Source organism: Salarias fasciatus, chromosome 6 (assembly GCF_902148845.1).
Source record: "Salarias fasciatus chromosome 6, fSalaFa1.1, whole genome shotgun sequence".
Taxonomy (NCBI): Eukaryota; Metazoa; Chordata; class Actinopteri; order Blenniiformes; family Blenniidae; genus Salarias; species Salarias fasciatus.
In genome coordinates, this window is record NC_043750.1 from 25,695,507 (window position 1) to 25,721,650 (window position 26,144).

At 45.1% G+C, this 26,144-nt stretch overlaps 1 protein-coding gene, 1 long non-coding RNA gene and 3 other non-coding genes across 7 annotated transcripts in view; all 5 read right to left on the reverse strand.

The window, feature by feature from the left end:
* Window positions 1-1,946: 1,946 nt before the first annotated feature.
* LOC115390937 (uncharacterized) lies at window positions 1,947-3,604 on the reverse strand. The gene is made up of 6 exons (XR_003931715.1): window positions 3,444-3,604; window positions 3,092-3,156; window positions 2,823-2,881; window positions 2,441-2,517; window positions 2,137-2,177; window positions 1,947-2,041 (listed from the first exon to the last, which is right to left on the reverse strand). It is a non-coding gene; the product is annotated as an uncharacterized LOC115390937 (long non-coding RNA).
* Window positions 2,251-2,338, reverse strand: LOC115391181 (small nucleolar RNA SNORD60). Its single transcript, XR_003931741.1, has one exon. It is a non-coding gene; the product is annotated as a small nucleolar RNA SNORD60 (small nucleolar RNA).
* Window positions 2,597-2,674, reverse strand: LOC115391185 (small nucleolar RNA SNORD60). The gene has a single exon (XR_003931745.1). It is a non-coding gene; the product is annotated as a small nucleolar RNA SNORD60 (small nucleolar RNA).
* LOC115391183 (small nucleolar RNA SNORD60) lies at window positions 2,965-3,053 on the reverse strand. Its single transcript, XR_003931743.1, has one exon. It is a non-coding gene; the product is annotated as a small nucleolar RNA SNORD60 (small nucleolar RNA).
* Window positions 3,605-4,834: 1,230 nt separating the features above from the next.
* Window positions 4,835-26,144, reverse strand: part of LOC115390932 (caskin-1-like) — a 35,444-nt gene continuing 14,134 nt past the window's right edge. Inside the window, exons 4-22 of one of the 3 annotated variants that reach the window (XM_030094978.1) lie at window positions 25,213-25,358; window positions 24,949-25,044; window positions 24,000-24,121; window positions 22,921-23,029; window positions 22,320-22,428; window positions 21,897-21,991; window positions 21,536-21,650; window positions 20,625-20,897; window positions 19,859-19,957; window positions 19,585-19,769; window positions 17,838-17,919; window positions 16,340-16,407; window positions 14,926-15,033; window positions 14,273-14,374; window positions 13,317-13,455; window positions 12,037-12,836; window positions 11,197-11,878; window positions 9,275-9,881; window positions 4,835-6,692 (exon numbers count right to left, since the gene is read on the reverse strand). In XM_030094978.1, coding sequence (XP_029950838.1) covers window positions 6,596-6,692; window positions 9,275-9,881; window positions 11,197-11,878; window positions 12,037-12,836; window positions 13,317-13,455; window positions 14,273-14,374; window positions 14,926-15,033; window positions 16,340-16,407; window positions 17,838-17,919; window positions 19,585-19,769; window positions 19,859-19,957; window positions 20,625-20,897; window positions 21,536-21,650; window positions 21,897-21,991; window positions 22,320-22,428; window positions 22,921-23,029; window positions 24,000-24,121; window positions 24,949-25,044; window positions 25,213-25,358 — 4,034 coding nt within the window. In that variant the 3' untranslated portion in view covers window positions 4,835-6,595. The remainder of the gene's footprint in view (window positions 6,693-9,274; window positions 9,882-11,196; window positions 11,879-12,036; window positions 12,837-13,316; window positions 13,456-14,272; window positions 14,375-14,925; window positions 15,034-16,339; window positions 16,408-17,837; window positions 17,920-19,584; window positions 19,770-19,858; window positions 19,958-20,624; window positions 20,898-21,535; window positions 21,651-21,896; window positions 21,992-22,319; window positions 22,429-22,920; window positions 23,030-23,999; window positions 24,122-24,948; window positions 25,045-25,212; window positions 25,359-26,144) is intronic. The other 2 variants (XM_030094979.1, XM_030094980.1) reach the window with 2 other exon arrangements.

The window sequence follows — 26,144 nt, forward strand, 5'->3', positions numbered from 1 at the left end:
ATAGATATAGACACAGCTCTCTATATCTTTTGGAATTCACGTATATTAGAAAAAAAATAGAATCGGTGGCCTCTTATAGTTGAGAGCAACACAAGGCACATTCAAATAGGCAGGTGTTTAAAGGTGCATTAAGGAGTTTTACAACCTTAAAAATGCTTATTTTCCACCATAAATATATTACACATTTTTAATGATGTGTACAATGTGCCCTGACATATTCATTACAAGTACCTCTAACAGCGCTAAATTGTCACTTGAAAGTTGCAGTGCCTGTCCGGCACCAGCATTTTTTTGGGGAGAATTTTAAAGGAATGACGTAATGCACGCTCCGGCTTGTTAAGTTTCGCTTTGACCGCCATTACTCCGCCAGATGCTTAGTGAGCAACAACTGAGCAGGATCTTCCAGAAAGTAAGAAAAGACTGGCTTCCAGCACTGCCACAACTCCAGCAAAGACTCCACCAGGTAAAAGAAACTTAAATCTTACTTGAGTGCTGCTAAACGAGCGAAGACGGAGTTCCCCTCTTCCGTGCACGCGAGCCACAGGGACGAGTTTTTCACAAAGCTACATTACGCCCAAGGCCTGCAGGGGGCGCTGTTTCGCATAAAACGTGCAAACTCCTCAATGCACCTTTAAGACCACAGCATTCTGATAAAGATAATATTTTTCACCAGTGGCTCAGATGTTAGGTTTTGGGTAGTACCGCTAGTGGCTAGCATAGTGTTTAGCATACTGTTTAACTTCCCTCCAAAGAGTTCAGATCAAGTGCAAAAGAAAAAACTCGTTCATGCCGCACAGCCAATCAGCACTGGCTTACAGTTCTGATGCGTTCATGGACAGTCGTAATGTAAGAATTGGCAAATTGGAGCCTACAATCATATGCGTATACCTTCTGGCACACACTGCACATTTTATTATAATTTCTTTAAGAGTAAATGTGAACACATCACATGAAACAGGGCCCTATGACCTTGTGGGCCCTGGGGCGACCGCCCCCTTGCCCCCACTCTGGCTCCGCTACAGGTTTGAACTATTCACCTTACATTAACCAGAACCATTAACCAAACTGGACCTCCTGGAGAAAGCCCACATCTACAGAGGGAGCACATGCAAAGTCCAAGCAGAAATTTGCATGTTTGACCTTGTTGCCATGAGTGAAAAAGTTTTTATTTGCATGGTCCTTTTTATTTATTTTACATGCTTCACACAGTATTGGATCTAGCATATATAGTCTAATCTACATCTATTAATATAAAAGATGCAAAGCGGTCTGTGCAGTGAAAAGATCAGCTGCAGGCCTTGCAGATTTCTCAGGTGAATCTTCAGCTGCCACTTTAAATATATCTACAGAAAGAAGACGGCTGTGAGTTTGAGAGTGGGACTGAGAGCAAATTTAGGTTATTAAACTGGAGGGACGTAGAGCTCAGCACCGTCGCCCCACGGACAGAAGATCTTCAGTTCAGGTCCAGGCTTGGACCTGTCTTCTTCTCAACAGTTCAAAAACATGTATCTGAAGCTGATCACTCCTCCAATCTATCTCCGGGGGGGGAGGGGGGGTATGAAGACCTATCAGTTATTTAGATGCATCTATCCAGAAGCCTGAGACTACACACTGGCCAGCACTCTCATCTTATTGCAAGAGGGTCCCTGGTTCAGATTTGAAGCTTTTCTCTGAAGGTTGAATGTTCTTTGGGATTGTTCCAGAACTTCCCCACTTTCACCCACTGTCCTGTGAGGTATTTATTAAGTAGTGAAGACTTAACTACAAGTTTTTCCCTCTATTACTTGTGGATCTCATCAGCCATTAATCATTTGTGAAAGATGTTAGATTCCCCTACAATGCTTCCAAACTACTGAACAACTAATCCTGACTGACATCAGCAAGTTATGGTTGGTGGAGCCCTGCAAACTAAAATAAAGCATGCTGTTAAATAACACCAGAGACAATTTCCAGATTCAGTTGTTTATTCAGCAAACAAAACTAATGGAGTTTTCGGCCTGCAGTTTTCGGTCTGGTGATGACTGAAAGCGTGCTGTAGCTCCTGTAAGAGACGAAAAACGTTATTTAGACCAATGGGTGTGACAACTGAAGTCCAAAACAAGTCATCACAGTGATGAAAGGCACAGAGAGACGTACCGATACAGACACTTCAGCAGAGCAGACGTCCTTCTTTCAATCTGTTAAAACAAAGGAGTTAATTCATTTTCACATAAAGAAACTCGAAGAAGCATGTTTGCAATACAAGCTGAAGAGCCTCAGAATCAAGTTAGAATCAGGAGCTGGAGTTCAGCTCTCATAGTAGGTGTCAGAAAAGTTTTTTAGTTTGTCATCACTGGCTGAAAATGTTTGGTCAGTTTCCCAATCCTTCTCTCGCCGCCCTCCATAAACCAGAGGCAGCGGGATTAGATCCAGCATTGAAATCACCATTATACAGACTCACCTGTTCTCAGGACTATCCGAAGTTCAGCAGAGCTCCATCCAGGCAGATCACAAATGTTCAGGTTTCCCCATCAAGCGCTACAGTGAATGAAAAAAAAAAAAAAAAAACCTTAAAAAAGTGACCAAACTGGAGGCCTGCGTTAATCCGACAACACTGAAGCCTCAGAATAATGTTAGAATCAGGAGATCTCATAGTAGGTGTCAGAAAAGATTTTATGTTTTGTCATCAGTGGCTTCAAAGGTTTTCTTTCCTGATCATGTTCCTGCAGCCCTGCATGATTCATTTGTTTACCTGACTCAGTCATTTGAATAAGACTGAGGAAACCAAAGGAGCAGGGCAGCGGGCACAGGACGAGGGTAAAACACGCATTACATAAACTCACCTGCATTCATGTGATTCACAGCAAATCTTCATCCAACTACTGCTCAACTCCTCAACCTGCTTTATTAGGGTGGATTAAAAAAAACACAATGTAAGGACACCAGCACCACACCCAGTTAAAAACTTATGGCACATTAAAAAAAAAGCCTCAGAATAAAGTCAGAATCAGGGGCTGGAGTTCAGCTCTCATAGTAGGTGTCAGAAAAGTGTTTTTAGTCTGTCATCACTGGCTGAAAGCAGTTCACACACCAACATATCACACATACTCACCAAGCGTCACTTTGGATTATCACATTCTGCTTGGATTTAATTCAGCCGAATCCACCGTTCAGTCTCTGTAAAATGAAACATGACGAAAAAATGTACTTCACATGTTCTAACGAACAATCAGCCTCAGCAAGAAGAAAAGGGACTTCAATACAGCATTTAAACCATGATCATCCTAATCGATATCTATTAGGAAACACGCTGTGTATGTAATGCAATAGACCGAGCTGGTTTAAAATTAAACGTTCACAACAAAACAGGAACATTTCAGAATAAATAAAGAGTCTGAGGTAGAAACTGAGCAGCAGGTCACCCACGTGGTCCCTCCACGTGCGCGCTTTACATTTCCACTCACTCGTTTCGCCGCTGACAGAAGAACTCTGTTTATTAAAACACGCTGGAACAGAGAGGCGTGCAGTGTGGACACTTCTGTTCGTAAAGCCATGCTGATGGCTCGAAAAGAAACTTGTGAAGTGCAGAAGACGTCCGGCCGCCTCCGCAGGCAGTGAGGGAAAGGACTCCTTCAACGGATGTCGAGCTCTCAGGACCTTCCGGTTCCGGCTGGAGCCCCGCCCCTTCCCAGGCTAACGAGTTAGCTGCAGACCTAAGAAGCTAAACGCACAAAAAAAAAATCTTTCTGAAAAAGTGCTCGCTATTAGGTTTTCACGGTTTTGTTTCTCGTTTTGAGCGTGTCAGATGTGCGCAAAATGACCAACAACTAACCTTTCGCGGTATCGTTCAGATGTACAGGCTCTCCCAAAGCATTCTGGGAATCGTAGTTTTATATGGCACTGAATGTTTTTCAGCCACTACAAATTTCTAGAGAAAGTTAGAAATTAACAAAATTAAGAGCTTTAATGATTTATCACTTACTGAGGAGCTCTGTCAATCATCTCAGGCTTAGAAGTTAACTTTTATTGGCTCCAAAATGCCTTTTTCCCCAAAGAAGAAAATAGAGAGAAAAACGATTCTTCAGTTCAACTCTTCAGTATCAAGGCCTTCCTCACAAACAACTCTCAGACACGTGCTGAGATAAAATGTGCAACAATTTCTTCAATAGAAATATAATGTTGTAAATATAACGATGGAAAAACGTTCACTTGAGAAAACATTTCTTGAAAATATGCCTGAGTGCACATTAGGTGATGATGGGAAGGTTTAAGCAGTACACTGTGTGGTTCAGTTCACAAACCATCATAAAAATGTAGTAAATGTCTGTTAGTTTCATGATATCACTTTATTTTATCCCATGAACCAGAATGAAACCCTTTTACTGGCTGGTTTTGGCCCACAGGTCACATGTTTGACATCCCTTCTCCAAAGTCTTTTATTACTTCACAATGCGATCATCAGAAAAATGTGAGCAGAGCTGAAGAATTTTGAGTTAAGGCCTCAATTTATTTCCTGTAACAAAACCTTGAAGCCATCTGATACTTGATTCAGACAAAGATCCCTTAAAAAAAAAAAAAAAAAAAAGGTGTCTAGTGGTTAAATGAAGAACATCCCAGCAGTTGGATTGTTCCCAAAGACAGATTTTTTTCCAGATGAGAGGAAGGCGATAAATCGAGAAATGAGGCAACATTTGGAAGGTTATTGTGTCTTCATTTAGACCTACTCATATGATGTTAATCAATTATGTATCTATAACAGTTGCACCTGATCTTGTTGTAGAGGGAATACTACACAGTACTAAACAGGAGAGTAATATCACAGGATGAATACCAGAAGACCAAAAGAAGAGTCAGGTGAGGTTTGATTTCTACATTTATTCTCATCATAGCTGTACAGGAATGCATCGTCACGGAAGAAACACAACCTAAACCCAACCATGGCACAACAGCCGTCACAACACATCCAAAACTCAACCATAAATGTACAGGCTCAGTCAGCTCACCTCAGTTTATAATTATCATCAATATATTATTATTATTATTATCATTATTATTCACATAGAACCATCTGTCTCTCAAATATATCTTTGTTTTCAAAGAGCATAAAAATACAAGTGGACTCTTCATTGGGATGAACACTGGTGGTTGATCCACTGTCTCATTTACATGAGGGGGGGGAACCACTGAAAACTGGGGGCAGAGGAGGAGCAGAGCCAACTTATTACACCTTATGGGGGAGGGGCAGGGGGAGAGGTGGGCTTCTCGGTGATTACAGGAGGTCTCAGACGGGGCTTGTTGATATTTCAGTACTCATGACTCAACCTAAAAGCTAGTTTCGACATCACAGACACACGGGGGAGCGCTTTATTATTTGTAAAGAACCAGAAAAAACCCATCAAACATGTTGGAACGGACAACAAGAAATAAACGGAATATATGAGAAAGAACACTAACAAGGCACAGAGAGATGCAGAGTGAACAGAACAGACACAGGAGGAGGTAAAAATGGGGGGGGGGGGGGGGGGGGGCAGACATGATGGCAGGGGGCAGATTAGAGGCTTCACTAACCAACACTAGAGGGAGCTCTAAAAGCTCAAATACCCAGGTATATTATAAACTCTATGTATGTTTGTTTACTGGATGTACTATATAAAGCATTGAAATATAGGAGTATCTTTTAAAAACACTGTTCACTGCAGCAGGACAAAGTGATATACCGCATGAGTGTGCTTGTACATGTTTGTGTGTGCAAATGTGTCAATCTTTGTCGTGTGTGTTTGTGTGTGTGTGTGTGTGTGTGTGTGGGTGTGAGTGAGTGCGAGTATGTCATGGACACACATCTATATCGTCTTTCTGACCATTAGAGTAACTACTGTACGAGTGAGAGGACATTGACATGAGCATCAGCAGGGACTACACACACACGCACTCGTAACGACAACAACGGCAACGATAACAGCAACAGCAACAACGGCAACATGAACGGAGACGACACACACATGTCAGGAAGTCCGGCTAGCCACCATCCTCCACTCATACAGAAGAGAAACAGAGGCTACGGTTCGTCTGGAAAAATGCATCCTTTGTGACGTTGCGGGAGCGAGACAGACTCAGAAAGCGGTCCGTCTTCTCGTGTGCTTTTAAAAATTCTCTCCAGTATCTCATCAGTATGTGCCTCCTCTATCTATCTGCCTGACGGACAGTTAATGTGCTTATTTTCTTTTCCTCGTAAGCAATATGCTCATCTGTCTGCCTCCCTGTCTTGATGCGACACTTGTCCTAAGCCAGAGTTTGTAGCGCTAACAGGATGGGGAGAGTGATTGTGCTTCTCGGTCGGGCGTCGGTCACTCGCTGGGCTGCAGAGGTCAGAGGTTGTGTGGGAGCAGCCTCCTCGCACTGGGAGGTCTACTAGAGCTACTGCACCAGACAAAAGAGGACTCCCTCCTCAGTACTGTACAAGGCTACATGAGAAGTCGCTCACGCGTCGGGGGTGGGTTGGTTGCACGCTCTCCGGGCGCTAGCAGCGAGGCTTGGGAAAGTCTTTCTTGATACACCTACACATGTTTGAGGGGAAGGGGGGGGGGGGGCATGTTGGAAGGGAGATGCGGGCCGGACATCAGTCGAGCATCGCGTCCAGCTGGTCGGCCAAGTCGTCAAACATGCTGCCGATGTCGTCCAAGATGGAGACGGTTTCCTTTTTGCTGGAGAGAGAGCTGGAGAGCAAGAAAGAGAAGAGCTGAGTTGGTGATGAGGCCAACGCAGCACACTCACTGCTGGAATACACTCATGTTAAATTACAGCTATTTAGACTCACTAGGAGTATTTTAAAGTAAAAAAAAAAAGCCATTTTATCTCCTTAAAATCAGCCTTAAAAAGCATTACAGACATTCAGGAAGTCTCTCTCTTAACACGCATGAGCCTGTAAAAATGCAACATGAGGTCCCTGTAATTTGACACCAGCCTCATCAAGCACATATTATAGATAGATAGATAGATAGATAGATAGATAGATAGATAGATAGATAGATAGATCCTTTATTAATCCCACAATGGGGAAATTTAAATGGATCTGCTACATGCTGAAGTCAGCTGATCCAACCTGAGCTTTCCTCAAAGAGAACTAACATTTGGCTCGTCAAGATATTGGCCACACTCAATATGAAGATAAAAGATTATGCTGTCTATTGCCTTTAAACTGGCATTAATTTCTATTTTAACCCACCTGAGGGCAGCGAGAAGCCGTGACACAACACTGACTTTGCATAATGTCTTAAATAAGGGAGTTTGTTTACATATTCAACAGTCATCTCCTGCCATCTGCTGAAGAGAAGTACAATTATCTCTTTCTCTAGATGGTGAAAACAGCATATCACTGTTTTAAGTAGAAATTTTATATGTCAACTTTAAAGCTGTATTCCATTAACAGTTTTTTCATAAATTCTTGTGATTATTTTTCACACATGACTGAGCAGCTGTACGTTCTCCATTTACTACATATTTTAAGGTTTAATTTCGGATTTCATTTGATGATACTGAATAAATAGCTATAACTTATTAATGCATTCAAAAGTGGGAGGAATTAATTACAAACAGTCATATTTACAATAATGTATTGTAATAATAAGTATTTTTAGGTGTCTGTACTGTTAGGATGATATTCTTAAAGTGTGCAATCTGCTTTGTTTACTTTTAAAATGACACATCAGTTTTTCCATAATTTGAAGGCACAATGAAGCTTTTAAATCCAAACACTTTTTGATTGCTGTTACGTAATTACATTTTTTTGTCTCAGAAATGTACTTTTTACAAAAATAAATTGTATCAAATTCAGCCCATGAAGATAAATGTAATTTGAACATAAGTGATATTTTGAGTAGCTGTGGCCGAGGATGATTTCGGCATGTGACAGCAGTGGACCACGTTAAAGCTTCTCAGGTTCTGTTGCTCTGTTTAAAAAAAAAATAAAAAAATCTTCTTGTGGTTGCCGTGGTAACAGAGATTTGTCAAACCCAAATAGAATTCGAGGGATTCATTTAAGTTCGTGCCACTCCAAAGATTTCCCCCTTCTCCTTGTTTGTTTGTCTGTTTGCGAGGTGACTGTAAATACTACAGCACACACAGGCCCTACCGAGCTTGCTACGATGAAGATGTCAGCCTCGAGGCACAAATCAGAGCGGTGGCACATTTGGAGCAGTTTGTCGGTGAATGCACCGTATCTGACCCAGAATGTGAAAAGACAATCAAAGTGCTAATTGTTTAAACATGTTTCTTCAAAGGGAGAATTTTGACTTCAGATTATTTTGATTTTATTGTCAAATGTACACAAGTGGATAATTTTACCTGTTTCTAAGATAACTTATGCTTTCAGATCTTCAGTATTCACGTGTCTTGCGAGGAGCTCAGGTCCTCACTGGTCGGGGTATTTCATATTTATATTGTTATTAGACAGGAATGGCATATAATGGTGTATATAAGACTGAAGAATGACAGAACAAAGCTAATAGATGTTCGGAGATTCTTCAACCACAATCTGGTATTTTTCAATTTCGAAGTGGTTTACTGAGGATTGACTGAGCATCTGTGGGAAAGTGCCCCATAAAACCAAGTTCAGCTGCGAGCAAACAGTGACTGTGCAGGGTTATAGTGAAGCTGTCTTCATTATTACTGAAATGAAAACATATCACAGCAATAAATGATAAAATTGGCTAATCTAAATATGCTTGCATAATTACGCTACGATTCTTTGTGAATGTGGTTGAAGGTCTGTAACCTGAAGGTTGTGTGGAAGTGGCTGTTGAGTGAATCATCTAGAAATAGTTAAAGCTTTGCAGCTTTGCAGCATTTGGTGCGTTGCTCATTGACAATTATGTGCAAAATAATAAGAAAAAGTCCATCCATCTATTTTTAACCGCTTATCCAGGACCGGGTCGCGGGGGCAGCAGCCTAAACAGAGAAGCCCAGACAGGAGGCTGAGGAGTGTGATCCCCCTATAGTCGGAGCACACCATCCAGTCCCCCTTTTTAAAAGACGGAAACCACCACCCCAGTCTGCCAGTCCAGAGGCACTGTTCCCAACCACCACATCCTGTTACAGAGACGTGTCAACCAAGACAGTCCCTACAGACTTAAGAAAAAGCCAAACATGTCAAATCATGCCTCTCAGAAAACCTTTCAAGCTGAATACTGTGTTCTCTCGTTAAATTGCCAGTGGAGGATTTGGACACCTGCAATGCTGAAACCTTAGTGACGCCTCCTCACCACAGCTTGTGGTCCAGACTACTCGGTGGAGTACTCACTCATTGTGTGCGTCCTCCTCTTGGATCTTGTGCTCCACGGCCTGCAGAGCTGCAGCCAGGGAGGCGCTGGTCTCCTCTAGACGATGCTGAGCCTCCCCCTCCTGCTCCGCTTCCTCTCCCTGGCCCTCCGCCTCCTCCCGTGCTTCTTCCCTGTCCTCCGCCCTCTTCCTCTCCTCCTCCTGCTGCTCTCTGTGTCTCTTGCTTTCCTTCTCTTTCCTTCTCTCCTCTTCCTCTCTCCTCCTCTCCTCCTCCTCCTCCGCCTCCCGCCCCCCGGCCAGGTCGATGGAGAGGCCGGCGATGGAGGAGCGGGGCGGCTTGACGGGGTGCGGGGAGGGCGTGGAGGGACTCTGCGCCGGGGACGGGGAGGTGAGCGGGAGTCCCGGGGAGAGGGAGGGAGCGGAGGGGGTGTCCGGGGCAGGAAGCGGGGCGGCAGAGAGCGGGGAGGAAGGTTTGGGGGCCGGGGTGGGGGTCGGGCTGGCGGCGGCGGGGCTGGTAGCCGCCGGGCTCGGACTCATGGCCGTCGAAGCTACTGCGGCTTTGCCGGGTTTGGGTGCTGTTGGGGGCCCCCGCGGTTTGGGAGATACGGGAGGGGGGATCCGCTTTGGCTCTGCACACAGAAAGAAATGACAAACAGGTGATGTTAGAACACCATAAAGCCTTCAAATATTAACTCTTCTACTTTAGTGAGAATGAATTTTCTCTGGAACGCAAACAGGCTGCCAGCTATAATCTTGAAATATCACACATTTCTTTTAATGAGATGCTTGATCTTCAACACCGAAGCCTTCTAAATAACACATGAGGTTTATGTAATGACCATCTGGTGGAAATGGTCTGACTTTGTTTACTTATTCTGTTGCTGCCCACTGTTTTCCCACAGGACGCTATATAGAGAGGGAATGAGTGTATGCATCGATAAAGAAGGCTCTTGTCTTCAGAAAAGGCTGAAACTCTGCAGGACCTGTGTGCTTTAAGGACCTGTGCTATCAGTTTATCATTGAATAGTATTTTAAGTTTGTTTTCATTAATCTGTCCGAGGACTTGCTGTTATTTTCAGCTATCTGCATTTTAAATATTCAATATTTATCTTTTAATCATTATCCCCTATTCTAGAATACAAATGGGAGTTTTTTGTTTTTTACATAACTGTCCATCTTCACAACTTCAACTTCAACAAAACGTTTAAATCTGTGGAATAAAAACAAGGTGAAAAGTTCCAGTGGACTTCATGTACAGCATGTTTTAAAAGATGGAAACATATAACTAGATCAATAAAAGCACAGACCAGGGGCGTAAAACTGGTCATCTAGTTTTCACTGCGGCCCCACTGATCCCTGCTCACACGTTTCCACTTGCTGAACTTTACTTTTACTGAAAGTGCGCCCACCAGTGGACCAATTAGGAACAGCACTTATTGAAAGACTGCAGTTACTGTAAAGCAGTGGCGTCCATTCTGCTAGAGAGACGCAGCCCTGCATGTTTTACATGTCTGACATCAAACCTTTAATTACAGTCTGATAAAAAAAAAAGCTCTTCATCGCACTCTGGCATATAGGAGCAGGACAGAAGCCCACAGTTAAAGTCTGCTTTGTTATTTCTGTAGAAATGTTTTATAGCAACCACCTCTAACTCAAAGCCCATTTTGAGATATGCTGCCATATTTCTGCGTCATCTTAAAAAGAGAAGAGTAATAGAGTGAAAATCAGAATGGAGCAGAGTTGAGTAATAAAAACATAAAATACAAGCATCAGATTTAAGTGCAGAAAGATTGGTGGGATCACATTGATCCTGTTAGAACCTACTCACAGCGGGTTTAAAGTGACTGCAGGACGACATACTCCATCATAACGCCTGCTCTGACACTAAATTCAGTGTGTGTGTGTGTGTGTGTGTGTGTGTGTGTGTGTGTGTGTGTGTCTCACCAGGGCTTTGTGCCATGTCGGAGCTGTCAGGCCCGGGTATCGGGACTCTGCGAGTGGGCGTTGGAGGGTCAGCTTGTGTTTTTCTCAGGGCGACGGATGAGGGCTTGGGCGAGACCGGCGGCTTCAGAGACTTCCTGGCCTCCATCCACTCGCAGCTCTCTCTGCTGGCGTCCGTCCTCTCCGAGACTTCGGACACGGGTCTCCGTCTCAGGACGACGCCGCCGTTCTGCTGCAGCTCGCCTTCGGTTTTCCTCCCGATTTCAGTTTGACTGCTGGGAGAGTCCGACTGGTTATTGCTTTGAGCGGCGCGCTCCACGTGTTCGGCCGTGCGCGGCCTCCTGCGGATGGTGTCGGAGCCTGTTGTCATGGTTACGACCGTGGTGGCCGCAGACGCGGGTGCCTCGGAGTCTGCGGCAGGAGGCCGCGGCTTCCTCCGGAGAGTTCCCGTGCCGTCTGCGATCTCCGACGTCGAGCTGAGCACGGTGGAGCGGGGCCGGGGCTCGGGGCGCTGCTGCGCCGGCTGCTGGACCGGCTGCTGGACCGGCTGCTGAGGTAACCGTTCATGATGGTCTCCGGGGAGACCCTCAGGTCCGCTGATAGTCCTGCGTCGATTCAGAACGTCATCCTCTTCCGATCCGAGACCTCCTGCGCCTGCCTGGCGACGGAGTAGCGGCGGACTCACCTGCAGATCACAGGAGTGTTACAGGTTGGGAACGACAAGCTTTAAAATCTTACTCAAAAAGCCAATCTGTTTATATATCAGTAACTGATTACTAGTTTCAGCTACAATTACTGATCTGATTCCTGATTACTGATTCCTCCCGGTCACCAGTGACCCACCTGCAGGTAGTTGGCGCCGCTCCCCAGATTCTTCGGCAGGGTTTTGGTTCCACCAACGATGGATGTTTCCAGCATGGCAGCGAGGCTGCGGACGCTCCCAGAAGCCCCCTCTGATCTCTCCAGGCCCGCTGACTCCTGAGCCCGTAAAGCCGCTCCCAGGGCGCCGCAGTCACTGGCTCGCCGCTCGCGGTAAGTTGGCAGGCCCAGCAGCCCCTCCGCCCGCCCCGCCTCCACCTCCCCGTCGGGCCCGGTGATGGAGGAGCAGGAGCGTTTGGGCGGTGTCGGGGGCCGGCCTTTCCTCCGCGGGCGGAGGGTGACGGACGACTGGCTGCGGTTGACAGTGACATCATTCGTGGCAGCGGTGTGGGCGGAGCTGCTGCGGCACACGGTGGCGTATCTGGAGTCCGACTCTGAGCCGATGAGACTGTGAGTTCTTCGCCGCTCCTCCTCCTCACAAGGAAGCCGCAGCAGAGGCACTGACGGATCTGCCGCCGCCGTCTGCGTGGAGGGACGCGGCCGAGCCCTGGGAGAGGCCTGCTGGGTGCGGCCGTGAGGCGGGGTCTGCGGCGGGGTCTGGGGAGGGGTCTGCGAGTGTGTGAGACCGGGCCGGGGTTTGGCCAGCGGGCTGGGGCCGCCGTCCCTCTGCTTCCTGGCCTCCCTCCGGGGCGGCTCTGAGGCGGTGCTGCCCCCCGGGCTGGGCGGAGGCGTGGAGGAGGGGCTCTGTGGAAGCTCAGAAGAACCTTCTCCTCTCTGCAGCTCCTTCAGCCTCCTCACCCCCAACATCATCTTCTTCTGGTGGCCTGAACAGAAAGAATCAAGGAGTCACGACAAGATACAAGGAGACTGAACATATATTTTAACAGCTAGAGCCAACCAGAAGAAATTCTACTATATCTAAATTTTTTTCTAAAAGTAATTTGTACTGACATTTTCTGGGAAAAAGTGAATACATTAACACGGAGCCCATTTTGTGCTCATTAAAAGCAGCTCGCAGCTTCACGGTCCCACAGGGTGCAGACTGCTGCAGGGCTTCACAACATCTTTCACCAACAAAACTCAAGTAACCATTATACAACTTTTCAGACTGTTTTTGCTTTTTCAGTTTACTGAGCGGTCGGTCCATGTTCAAAACGAGAAAACATCATCAATGCAATAGAGCAACTCGACTCGTATTTGAATAGATGCTTGTTTAGTTGTGTTTAAATTACCATTTGAAATGTCTGACATTATTGTACTGTGTTTAACATTGTTCCCATTGTGATAATTCAGCAGCATCTTACCGAGCTTCGTGATGCCAATCTCCTGCAGATCCTCCAGGCTAATGTCTGAGACAAAGTCAATGTTTTCATATCCATTCTGAACAAGAACCTGGTAATACTGACTGAGACCCAGATGAGACAGCCAGTCTCCCAGATTGGCCTGAAAATACAGAACACAAACACAGGCACGGTTTCAGCAAAGATTGTGAAGCATCATTTTCACAAGGCATTGTCTATCTTAATCATCTAATACAAGATGGTCAAGCAACTGAGTTCAACTCGACCGAGTGTCATTAACAAAAAGGTTTTTATTTTTTCAACAATTGCACCTGCGCTTTATCCACTAGGGGGCGCACTGTTTCAGGAGTAGAGGTCAGATTGCAACACTGAGACCCTGAATTAAACTGTAGATCAAAGCAAAGCTTAAAACCAGATGATCAGTGGTGCAGGAGTTAAAGAGGCTTGCTAGCCAAACAGAGTTAGCATCAAAGCAGCACTTCGAGGGAGAGTCTTTAAAAGCTCGTACACTAGCGAAATGCCACGGGCCAACATTGTCCACATTTTCAGGATGAGCTCGTACTATTTTGCACTTCAGCGAAAAAAAAGATTAAACCCATTCTCATTTTGGACCGGTTGAGATCAAACATGTTCGTATCTGGACCCGACTTACAACGGAGACCACACTGCATCACTGAAAGAAATTACCATTTAAACTAAAATGAGTTTAACATCACTGTTCTGAAATACTTCACCCAATAGTTGTTCATGTCAAACAGATCAGCAAGTAGCAAGGCAATGAGGTCGGTGTTGAATTACAAGAACTCAGTGCTTTAAATAGGATTTTGTGAATTATGAAAAAAAAAACAACAACAATTCCACATCAGCCGGTTAACAATACTATGTGTGTGTGCTTGTGTGGTGCAGCTTCAATAAGTCTTTCTTTTCTCTCGCTTGCACAGTACACGTGAGCGCCTTACAGGCTTGTGGTCCGGCAGCCAGTCCGTGGAGGGGAGCTTGCTGATCTCTGACGTTAACTTCTTCCGATGTCCAGGCTTCATGACCCCAATCGCCGTCAGGTCCTTCAACGCAAAGCGGACTTAGTCACATCCCAGAATTCTGCGCTACGACTGCAGGTGTTTTGTCTTCTCCTTAAAATGTAAACAAATTTTTGAGCAAGCCTGACATTTATACATGAGCGGCGTGTGATATGCCTTGAGGTGTATTGTGCTTCAGATAATCTCTGATGAGTGTCTCCTGCCCTGAGGGAGGGTGTACGTCATACCACTGTGTCTGCTTCAGTGCCCGCACATACACACGCGCGCACACACACACACATACACATATACGATGGCGATAAAACCACACTCAAGGACAAACAGAGCGTAGTGTTTATAGCACGGGTGGGAACACGCGGCCACGTGTGAACACACATATGCAAATGAAGCAGACAGAGTATGAGAAGTGACTGGTTGAGGCTCAGGACTCACACCGGGGGGGTCAGGTGACAGAGACAGGAGGGTCATGATGGCATCATCCAGGTCAGTGGGGAGCTGATTTGAGAGCTGCGCAGGGGGCGGAGCCTTGACAGACAGGGGGCGGGGCGTGAGGGGGTCAGGGGTCATGACCTTACCTCGGGGGTCATGCGGCTAATGGTGTCTAGATCATATCCCGCGGTGAGGAAGTGGGTGGTGTAGAACTGCAGCTGAAACTCACCCAGCCACGTCACTACTGCCTGCTTCTAGAACACAGAACACAGAACACTACTGCCCGCTGCCAGAAGAGCCGGCGGGCTCCTTCTAGAGCGCAGAGCACGGAGCACCGTGGTTCAGCACAAAGGAGGAAGCACTGCTCTAGAAAACTGCACAGGAGCTTCCAAAATCCAATCCCATGGTACAAGAACAACTTAAAAAACAGACTGTTTAATAAAAAATACATCATAAATCTTACCCTGCAATTATACCTCATTATACAGACCAGCTAGACTCAGAAACATAACAGCTTCTTGCTATTAAGACAAAAATCTCTGCAGGGCCTAATACTATGGATTTGAGTTAGAGCAACCATGACTCCCAAACAATACTGCTTCTGATTCGCAAGGGCTTTTAAAAATAGCAGCACACAGGAGCACAGATTAAGTGCAAATACTTGCCTCTAGTGATAATTAGACAGTTACGTTTTGAGATCTCTGCCGCTGGGAATTACGCCACCATCCCCACGGAAAGATAAATGGGAATAAAACAGTGTTGATGAATAATGTGTTCCATGCAGACCTGGAAGGTTCTGCATTTCATTGACACCAACTACTTCATTGTGAATTGATATAGATAGAACTACCATCGGATAAGATCGATGTGCGTTACTACTTGACTGTTCACAGCTCTCTTCAGGAATATCTTCCTTCATCTATACTCCAAAATGGAAGCGAGAGTACAACAGGTAGGGATCTCAAAACTAAAACTACACACAAATATCATGTAAATGTAAGTGAGTTGAGTTCTAATAGCTGTGATCTGTCTTCACTGAGGTAGCCTGAGGGCGCTTTGCATCATTTTTATGAATGACTCAATATGTCGTTAGGGACGGAGCAATGAGAACACACTCCAGCATGTGTGTGACTGACGGAGCGACTCCGTCTCCTGGCAATCAGTTAACGTTTGATTCACGACTTGATCTTCTAGGGTGAAGCGGGGGGGGGGGGGGGGGGGGGGGGGGGGGGGGGGGGGGGGGGGGGGTAATCAGTGTGGCGTGAGGGCAGAGGGGGTGGGTGGGTAAGTGCGGGTGGGTTGTAGGGACAGAAGTCGAGACGGCAACTGACTCCTCAATGTGTCTGTCACTCTGCCTGTCTCCATGGCGACACATTTTCATGCCCATCCCCAGCATGTCATCTGTTCAGGTGCGGCAGCCCGGCGGAGCCCGCTCGCCACCTGTGCAGATGTCACTCCCCTCAACCAAAATGCTGGTTGAGATGACACAGAACCAAAGAGAGAGAGAGAGAAAGGGGGAGATTCAAACAAAGCGAAGGAGTTTGTCATCCAGAAACTCACTTTCCCGTCATCCTCCTCCGCTTTCCGCTCAAATGACCGCTGCTCATGAACTGTGCAACCAGACGAGCCTGGAGGTCGAGGTGAAACGGACAGAAGAGGCAAAAGAGAAAAAAAGATTACGATACTTCAGCAAGAGAGGAAAATTCTACTTCTACACTCCTGAAAGGCATTTTTCAAAATGAAATCATCCCCATAAAGGCACTGTAATTACTAGCTTTTGTGGTTTTTAATAATTTCTCAACAATGTTTTCCTCTCCTCTGCCCAGAAACAAATGAAGAGAGCCGCAGGCTAATTTTCTGTCAAAAATGAAATCCTTAATGCAAGCCTCTTCGTGTAAATTAACAAACCATTTGTTTCTTTAAACGGTGCAAAGTAAAGGGACCGGTGTGAGCGAGAGCATTGTTGGAGGGTGAGAAGCACTGGAGGAATGAAATCGAGGCAGGTTTTTCGCTGCCTACGTGGTTCTCCATAATAATTCTGCTAACAGCTTTCATGCTTGGCTGCCTTTGTGGTGCTGTTTTAGCACTACACTTCCCACATAGCACTTAAACCAGAAGAATGACAGCAGATTAAATATGGTAATTTATGGGGTTCTTTCAAAGTGAGATTACTGAAACAACTACAAGCCCAGAGCCCAAATTTAAGTGGGATACCGAAGGTGCTTAAGGTCTGCAACTCACAATGTGGGCGAATATAAATTCAAGCATATGTGTTCGCACGCATGCACCAATGCACACACACACACTTCTAAGAAACATAGCACAAACATTATTAATGTGAGGAAATAATCACTCAATAACGTTAATGTATTCAGTAGTTCACTGTTGTAACTTTGCGAATGCAAATTCCTTGTTTATGCTTTACAATTGCCAAAGGCAAAGTTTGCAGTGTACACTGTGTCGGAAACAACTTTCCTTGTGTATTTCTTTAGTTACTGTCACATATACACACACTCTTGCCAAGCTATTAGTTTGGATTGTTAACAGTTTCACGGTTGTCATCAATCTAACTTGTCAACGCTGCAGCGAATGAATGACTCGTATATTTGTAACAACTAAATAAATTGATTATTTTTTTACAAGGATTGTCCCTGATGGCTTAAAGCAGCATCTTATAAATAGCTTTAATAAATAAAGCAATACTTGAAACACTATTATACAAAGACCGGGGTAGCAAATGCCACTTATGTCTGATGTGAAGAGACAGACGGTCTTTAGAAGGCCAGGTTGACTACAAGTGAAACGGATAAAACCTGATTCATAAAAGCAATCCAAACAAGCCCCGAGGCACTTGTTGTACTTGTGAGCGCCGCCTTGATCGTTTTTAATTGTCATCACTTTAGCACAGATAATCTGCTCCCTTTGAACATCACAGAAGTTCTCTTTCAAACAGGTGAGGGCGGATTTCGTCTGCTCACGGTCTCTGTGAAGTGACAGAAATCATCACTTCGAGTGAAAACAAAGACGCCGTTCACAGCGTTGCTTTTATGCTGCTTACTTGCTGACTGCTCCACAGACTGCGACTGCTCCAAGAGATGCTCCTTGGCTTTTACCGACTGAGACAGCACAGTGGCCAGGAGCTACAACACAGAAACACACACAAATATGCTTATGTAGAGACACAGGCAGGCATGAACACACACACACACACACACAGACACACACACAAAAGAAACATTTACTCAAGCATAATCATTCAAATCCCAGAGGTGCCTTGTGACTCAGCTCAGCACACATATAAGAGACAGACTCTGGCTCGCATCCTAACTCTTCTGTATTTCCTACTACATGCCAAAGCAGCAAAGGCACTGAGGATTTTTTTTTTTTCATTTGAATATTTTCCCAGTATTTTAAAAGTAGAGTCTAAAAATAAACCAATATTATGCAGGGATAAGTCTAAATTAAAGGCAAACAGAAGGTGTTTAAGAACAGGTCATCACAGTGGGTGATTTCAGCGATAAAGACAGAAAATGGAGAAAAAAATTATTGAAAATGCATTACATACAAACAGTTTCCATACTGAAACACTGTTTTGACTTAGTAGTATGTTTGTATTTGAGTTACAGTCTTTAACTTTCAGGGATCTAAGATCAAAATCAGACCTATATAACACACTGACGTGAGGTGAAGCGATAAAAACACCAGACAAACATTTAACAAGTAGCTAATAGCAACTGACTGCTGTAAAGGTTTGGATGATAAAAATAGCAGATCTTCACACACATAACTTATTAATACACCGGGACATGCTCCTCACACATGCTGTGTGCAGAACTTCAAACATCATGACAGGGAAACAACCTGAAGTGATTAATCTGACATAAATAGGTGACGACGCAGGGTTTTCCCCAGAAAGAGCAGCGGGTTTTATCTGAGCTCACATTAGCATTTCAGCCTATTCCAGTCCCATTTTTCTTTGCATAAAACTGGTAGCATAATACAGCTGGAACTGTAATGAAGGTTAAGACTGTAATTGAAGAAATTCTGAGACTGTGATTAAACACTATATAACAGTAATCATTATTCAACAAATAAATCCTTTTAACAACTGTGTAAAACAATATCACATATATAGTCTATTCAATAAAAAACCCTGCATAATAACTGCTATTCTAACAGGCAAACTTTGTTCTGCTGAAAATTTTACAAATGTGTTTTGGAACTCCAATTTAGAGTCATTAAGTGTATTTTCCTCTGCTGTAAACAGCATTTCTGCTCTTTAAAACATCAGTGATCCACACTCTTTAGATGCTGCTCAGTTACTCCCCCCTCTACTGTACTGAATGCAGGTATAGTGCTGGGCTGCGTTCATGCAACATTCAACCCGATTATGCTTAATTTAGCAATTTGCTAAATCTTGGTAGAAACCCTGAGGGTAGAGGTGTACAGAGATGATGATGTATGATTTAACAGTCTGGCTCAGATTTAGTTACTTAAGTTCATCCAGAAAAGGTTCATGTTCTCTATTATACTGCAGATTCAATGCATGAAGTGACTGAAAGAGAAGAGCAAATCCAGAGGCCAGAGTCACATAAAGAAGGTGAAAAAAACAACCTGCTGATCTTTCCAAATGAAAGATCAAACAAAGCAGGAAACTGAATTGTGGTTTACTGGTTGTGGTAACTTCTGTTTGTTTCCTGGGGACCTTTTTTTTTTCTGTTTCCAGGAAATGAACTTTTGTAAACAGCAATGTTTGCGTACATATGCATTTCTGCATGCAGAGGGATTTACAAGAAGCCAGTCACCTTGACTCCCTCTGCTTGTGCGTGCAGCCCCGGAGCGTTGAGGCCGTGCGTGTTGACTCCCGGTGTTGGTGCAGGGTGTGGACTGGGTGCGGGCGTGGTCAGGACGTGCGTGTTTCCAGAACTCTGCAGGCTGCTGGAGGACCGCACGCTGCCCAGGCTGCCCACGCTGCCACTGCGCTCGCCACCTCCACACAGGAGTGCACACGCCGGTGAATAAATAGTACAGAGGCAATTCTCGAGCACAGTTTCCAAAGGAAAAGCACTTTGAGTTTACCTGCCAGAGGTTTCCGCAGCACCCAGATGTCCTCACTGGCGCTGCTCTGCTGTCCCAGGGTGGGAGAGCCTTGAGGACTCAGCTCTGCAGTCCTTGAACCTGTTTAAAATACACACATCGATGCAGATAAACAAACACACAAATTATGTAATTGCTTGATAGTAGAACTTACATAACAGCAGATGTAATCACCACTCAGACTTATAGGTAAACTAAGTGAGGATTATTGCTTAAAATATAAAGTCGTTTCTCTGCTAAATGAATAAAGTCAGACACAGACTCACTCATCGCAGATGCACTCATTCACCTACACAAGCACAACCACATTACTCATAAAGGTCATCACTTGTAAATTCACACAAGCCTTCTGGTCAGAGCAAAATCTCACACAGTGGTAGGACTGCAGGAAAATTGCTCTAAAATTATAAGTCAGGACTCTCAATGTTTCCCAAAAGGTGAAGAAAAACGATGATTTAGAAATAAAAGTCGTTCTGTCTTTACTCAAATGACAAGAAAATTATGGCTTCAAAAAGGAGGTGAATGGAATTTCAACTGGTAGGTACTGCAGAGAAGAATCACATCTTCTCAAACTGAGATCTAGATAAATCTGTAAACCACACTTTTTTTGTTTGGTTTGAATAAACTGGCCTTTTCAATAAAACTCTGCATCTGGCAGACATCTGACACGCTCCATATTCAATCGGGTTTAAAAAGCATAAAAAAAAGTATCCTTAACCGTGACTTAAAGTGTTACTACGGTATGTACCTGTCTGACTCTGCTGCTCCTGAGAAGTGGAGAGAGGGGGAGGAGGAGGAGGAGGAGGAGTGGACAGAGAAGGAGGAGAGATGGGGAGAGGCACGTACCCAAACGAGGAGAACCGAGGGAGGGACTGTGTGTTGGGGTGGAGGGGAGGAGGGGAGGGCAGATGCAGGGGGAGGACTTTGGAGGGGGGGTATGAGTGTCCGTTGACCGAGGCAATGGGGCAGGGGTTGGGCCTGCGGAGCAGGAGGGTGTGGCACTGCTGGGAGGGGGAGTGACCTGGACACACGCCAGGAGGAGGGGGGGTGCAACACACACACACATACACACACAAAAAAAAACAAAAAACACAACAACACAACAACAACAACAACAACTGATCAGTCAACTTGAAAGAAAACATGTCTAATCACAAAAAAAATCTGAAAATGCATAAAATAATAACATTAACTCATTAAAAACATGAGAAAAGAATACATCCATATATCCACGGGGAATATATCTGTGGGAATTAAAACATAACATCATACAGCAATAAAGCGGACAGACGATGTGAACAGAAGCAGCAGAGCGGGGTGGTCTGGAGGGTCCAATATAGAGGGGAGCTGACAGAAGGAGCAGAGATAAAGAGGAGGGCGGGAGGAGCGTCTGCAGCCGGTAGAGGACAGCGTTTGATTCATGGAGATGATTGACAGGTCGGGGGGAAAACAGATGGGCTGCCCATAGAGGCCGATGATGCCGCAGCTAGCTACAACTAATGATCGGCTATAGCTACGGAACAGCTGCCGGGCTCACACGAGCGAAAGCTCACACACCCATCATCCACCCATAAACACACACACACACACACACACACACACACACACACACACACACACACACACACACACACACACAGCTGTGGTGTGGGTGGTCACCTGCCCGCTTGATGACTTCTACCATGTTGGAGGGGAAGTAGCCCACACGGTCATTCCCCGTGCGGTTGTCATGGATACAGCCTTTCCATCGGCCGTCGGAGTGCTGCTCCAAAACCTGAGCACAAAGGTCACGACCTCCTCAAACTGCGTGTCGCACGCATCAGTCCCGGTTCACATCATCAGACTCATAAAGATTGCACCTTTAGATGTTCAGTGCAGGACAATGAGCGAGAAAATACAGTTTTAATGCAGCACAGGGGTTTATGCTCCCTGCTGAAGGGCGGATACTGCCTTTTTACCCACAATGTCAGCTGGGAGCGACTCCGGGGTAAAGAAGATGGATAAGATGTGTGGATTGTACCGTGATTATATCTCCAGCTTTGATGTTGAGACTGGTGAGGTCGTAGTTGTTGCAGTAGTCCTTCAGCGCGCGCACCTGCATTGCTGCAGAGGCATCTAGACCGGGAGGAGAAGGAGACGCGAGAACAGGAGAACAGATCAATGCTTGTATTTAGTGTCGGTACTAGTCCCAGCGGGAACAACGTCACAAAACAAAAGACGACACAGATATCTCAGGTTAGCTCATATTTCACTTATAGCAGTGTTGTGTTCTTATCTTGATGCATGCACTTCACACACTTCAATGAGAGAAATGGACGCATTTGAATAAACATAGCTTAAACAGCCGATCAATAACTTTTCTTGTATTACTGACTGCTACAGAAAGACCTGTCTTTATATTTGTGAGTGTGTCGCCGGATTCGTGCGGCGCTGCTGGCTTCACCTCTCAGCAGCTGCTTGATCTCCCTGCTGGCCTGTGTGGTGGTGAACTGGTTAACAATGTCCAGGGCGGTTTGACTCAGGGTGTTTCTCACTCCTGCACTGATGCCGCTCTGAGTGGAGGCAGACGAGAAGGAGGAAAAAAAAAAAAAGAAGGAAGATTAAAGCCTCAATGTCAAATTGTCCCTCACGCAGTTCATAACGGGGACGAGGCTGCGTGCACCTGCCTGCTGCAAAGATTTGTCGAGCATGCTGCCTCAGCAGGAACATCAAACGTGAAACACAAAAGAGCAGGAGAGAACCCTGAAAGAGGCTCCCGCTCAAAAGCCCGGCTAAGCTTTAGCATCCTTATGCATCAAAAGGCGAGAAAAAGGTGAAAGTAAATGAAATGATAGGTTCGACTATTGCATGCCAAGTATGAGGATAGCCAGTCTGCTACCATTTTATGTAACAAGCTAACATATCCCACAGGTTTCCTCGCACTGCTTCGTTGGATGAATGACAAACGCTGTGTGGTGTAAACTTGCTCAGCTGAGGAGAGAGAGGAAGTGTTAACAACCGCCGCTTATGCAAACACGGCGCGCAGGCGGGACAGAGCGACTTACATCCAGCAGCAGGCGAACTACCTCCGTCTTCCCACAGAGGGCGGCCTGATGGAGCGCCGTGCCCGACTCCGACTGTCTATTGATGTCTATACCAGCCTGTATGAGCAACCTGGAGCACAAAACACAAACAATCTTAACATCCAAACAGTATTTTAAAAAAGAATTGATAATTCATGATTGACTATTTTCTCATTAGAACAATGTGTTTTTTAAAAAAGTCCAATAAGCCGGCGGGTTGGAAAAGTGTTTGTCTGACTTGCGACCCGAGGGTTAGTAGTCAGGACTGACTGTAAATGACATTTACCGTTATGTTCTAAATCTGCTGAAGCTGCTGCAGCCAAGCTGCTCATTAGCTGTCTGACACTCGCAGTCAGTCGCTCGTCCCCTGCAGCTGCTGGTTTGGTCAGTGAGCGCGGCTAGGAGAGTGGGTTCCATAAGAAGGGAGCCCGAGAAGGAAATCTAGCGGTGGGTTTTCGTTTGGAGTCAGCGGCTCGTGTGTGCTGTGTGGCGAGCTGCTGGCCGGCGCGGCGCCACCATCTGCTCTGCCTTTGATGGAGCACCGACTGTCAGGATTTGATCTTTCAGTTTCAACATGAAAACCTTCCATCTCTGCAGACAGGTACCAAGACCATATTCAAATGAGTGATGGAATAATGACTAAATAAAAAGGTAAAGACGACAGTAGTGAGTCATTTCAGTGTGACTGTCAGTCAGTGCAGGAGCAGCGGTCCAAATAAATAAATCGAATGAAAGGGAGGAAAATGGCAGAAAAAACAGGGTGAGCTGAGAGACTATGCGACTGATTAGGTCCAACAAAAGGTTGTCCACACTCGAGATCCTCAGTGCACTTAATTAAATTGCCTCCCTGGGTGGTTAATTTCTGTATTCGCTAAAAGAAAACAAACATTTGCAATGATCCATGGTTGCTGGAAAGCTAGAGGGAGAAACTAGGCTCATTCAAAGCTGGTGTGAAATAGGAGCAAGAGAAGGAGCACTCTTCTGAAGGATAACAAGTCTCAAAGAATAAACATTAATAGCATCGGGTTAAATGAAAAACTGGAAGGAGCTCTTGTCCGCACCGTATGACTTCTATGTGTCCGTTCTTGGCGGCGAGATGCAGAGGTGACACTCCGTTGGGGTCGGAGGGTTTCGGTTCCAGCATGGCTGCACACATGTTGCTGCTGAGCAACAGCTGGACCACCTGCACAACATACATAAACAACCGGCGTTACCTGTATATTCATCTATTAGACGGAGCCAGTTTATTTAAAGGCACAGGAAGCACCAACACAGTGGGAGTGGGGTGAATTTAGGAGCACAGGTCTGACAAAAAGGAGGATTTCTAAGAGCTGCCATGCTCATTGCTCTTAAACAGGACTGTCAGACACACTTTACTTTAGGCGTCACATTCAACCCAATTTGATCTTGAGAGCGCCCGACCAGTACAATAGTGCCATAATAACTTCTGAAATGAAAGAAACTTTTTCTTTGTTGTGAATATATGTGATGAAAATGTCCATATTTTCACAAAAACTGAACAATTACTACAGAATGCTACTTCACTGTCAACATAAAGCCAATTTTAATAACACCGTCTGGTGCAAAAATACATTCAAAATGTTCCAAAAAACTGTTGCATTATACATATTTTTACATACTCTGACAGCATGGCTTTGAAGGGAATGCTAGTTTGCAGGCAGAGTCACTCACTGAGGTCTCAGTGTTTTGTTAGGTCTCAGATAAACAATCTGTTTAAAAAGTCTGTTAAAAAATCAATTTTTTCTATTAAATTTCTGCTATTTGCTGGGTAGTTTGGCAGGTCAGTTTGGAGCCTCTTGCGGGCTGGTTTTGGCCCACAGACCTTATGTCTGACACCCCTGCGCTAGATGTTTTGATGAGCACCAAACCCTGTTTGCACAGAGTTCCACAGCACAGCATGATCACTGCAAAGATTACATTGTGGGTAAATGCTGCATTAAAATAAATGTTTATTACGGTTTGATTAGTTCTTTATTATCATGTACTCACTCCCACACGCCCAAATTCACACGCCAGGTCCAGCGGCGTTTTCCCAGCTGTGTCTGAGATGCACGGATTCGACTGGTGCTGGAGCAGCATCTCCGACTGTAATAAACACACACACACAGATAGACACACACACACACACACAATAATCTCACACATCTACATCTCTTTACAACCGCATCCCATGCATGCGTCATCAAGGCCACATAATACACACACACAATAACAAACAATGTGACACACACACACACACAAACACACAGTTACCCCATCGTAGTGTCCATGCTGAGCTGACAGGTGGAGCGGGATCTGTCCTTCATCTGACTGTCCGTTGACTGACGAGCCTGCCTTCAGCAGCATTTTCATGGGCTCAGTCTTCCCCTGCCATGCAGCATAATGCAGAGGACGCATTCCTACACAAAACACACAGACCGACACACAAACAAAAACACACCACCGAAAGAGGAAAGCACAGCGACCCACGGACGTACAAGACCCCACAAGTACATGCACACAGACACACAAAAAATGAGAATATAAAGACACTTCAGCACATGCAAATACACTTTTTTTAAAGGCAGAGACACTTTTGATATTCAGCTATTGTTTTCTGTTTGCATGAAATAATGACAAAAAACATTTATCATATATATTTTATTGCCAATTTACTCTGCTATGCTTATTATGTTAAATATTCAAATATAAATGTTTTCCTGAGAGGTGACCTAATAAACTGAATTGTCCTTAATGGTTTTAAAAAACTGAAAAGGACTGTTTGGGTTTTAGACTGCTTGGGTAGGTACAAGCACACGAAGAGCTAAATAAACTACAAAAACAATCAGGATGACAACAGTTGTTTATTGCAGTTTTAATGAAGCACATCTTTTGAGCCTGACGTGTGTGTGATTGCACCGGCAGCTCAGTCTCCCTCCTGGAAATACAGCTCCAGTGTGGATGATATCCTTGGCTTTTATAATCCTCGTAGTATTGTTTATGCATGTGTCCCGCTCACGGGACGATCGAGACAAACAGCTACCAGACAGAGGTCAAGAAAATCCCCCCGCAGGTTTTGAACATCAGAGAGACTCGTGGGGACGCGGCCAGCGCGGACCGCACCAGGAGCCATGCAGAAAAAGCAAGGTGGTGCCAAGTTCTGCTGAGCACAGCGCTGAAACGAACCGGCGTGGAGTCATTAGCAG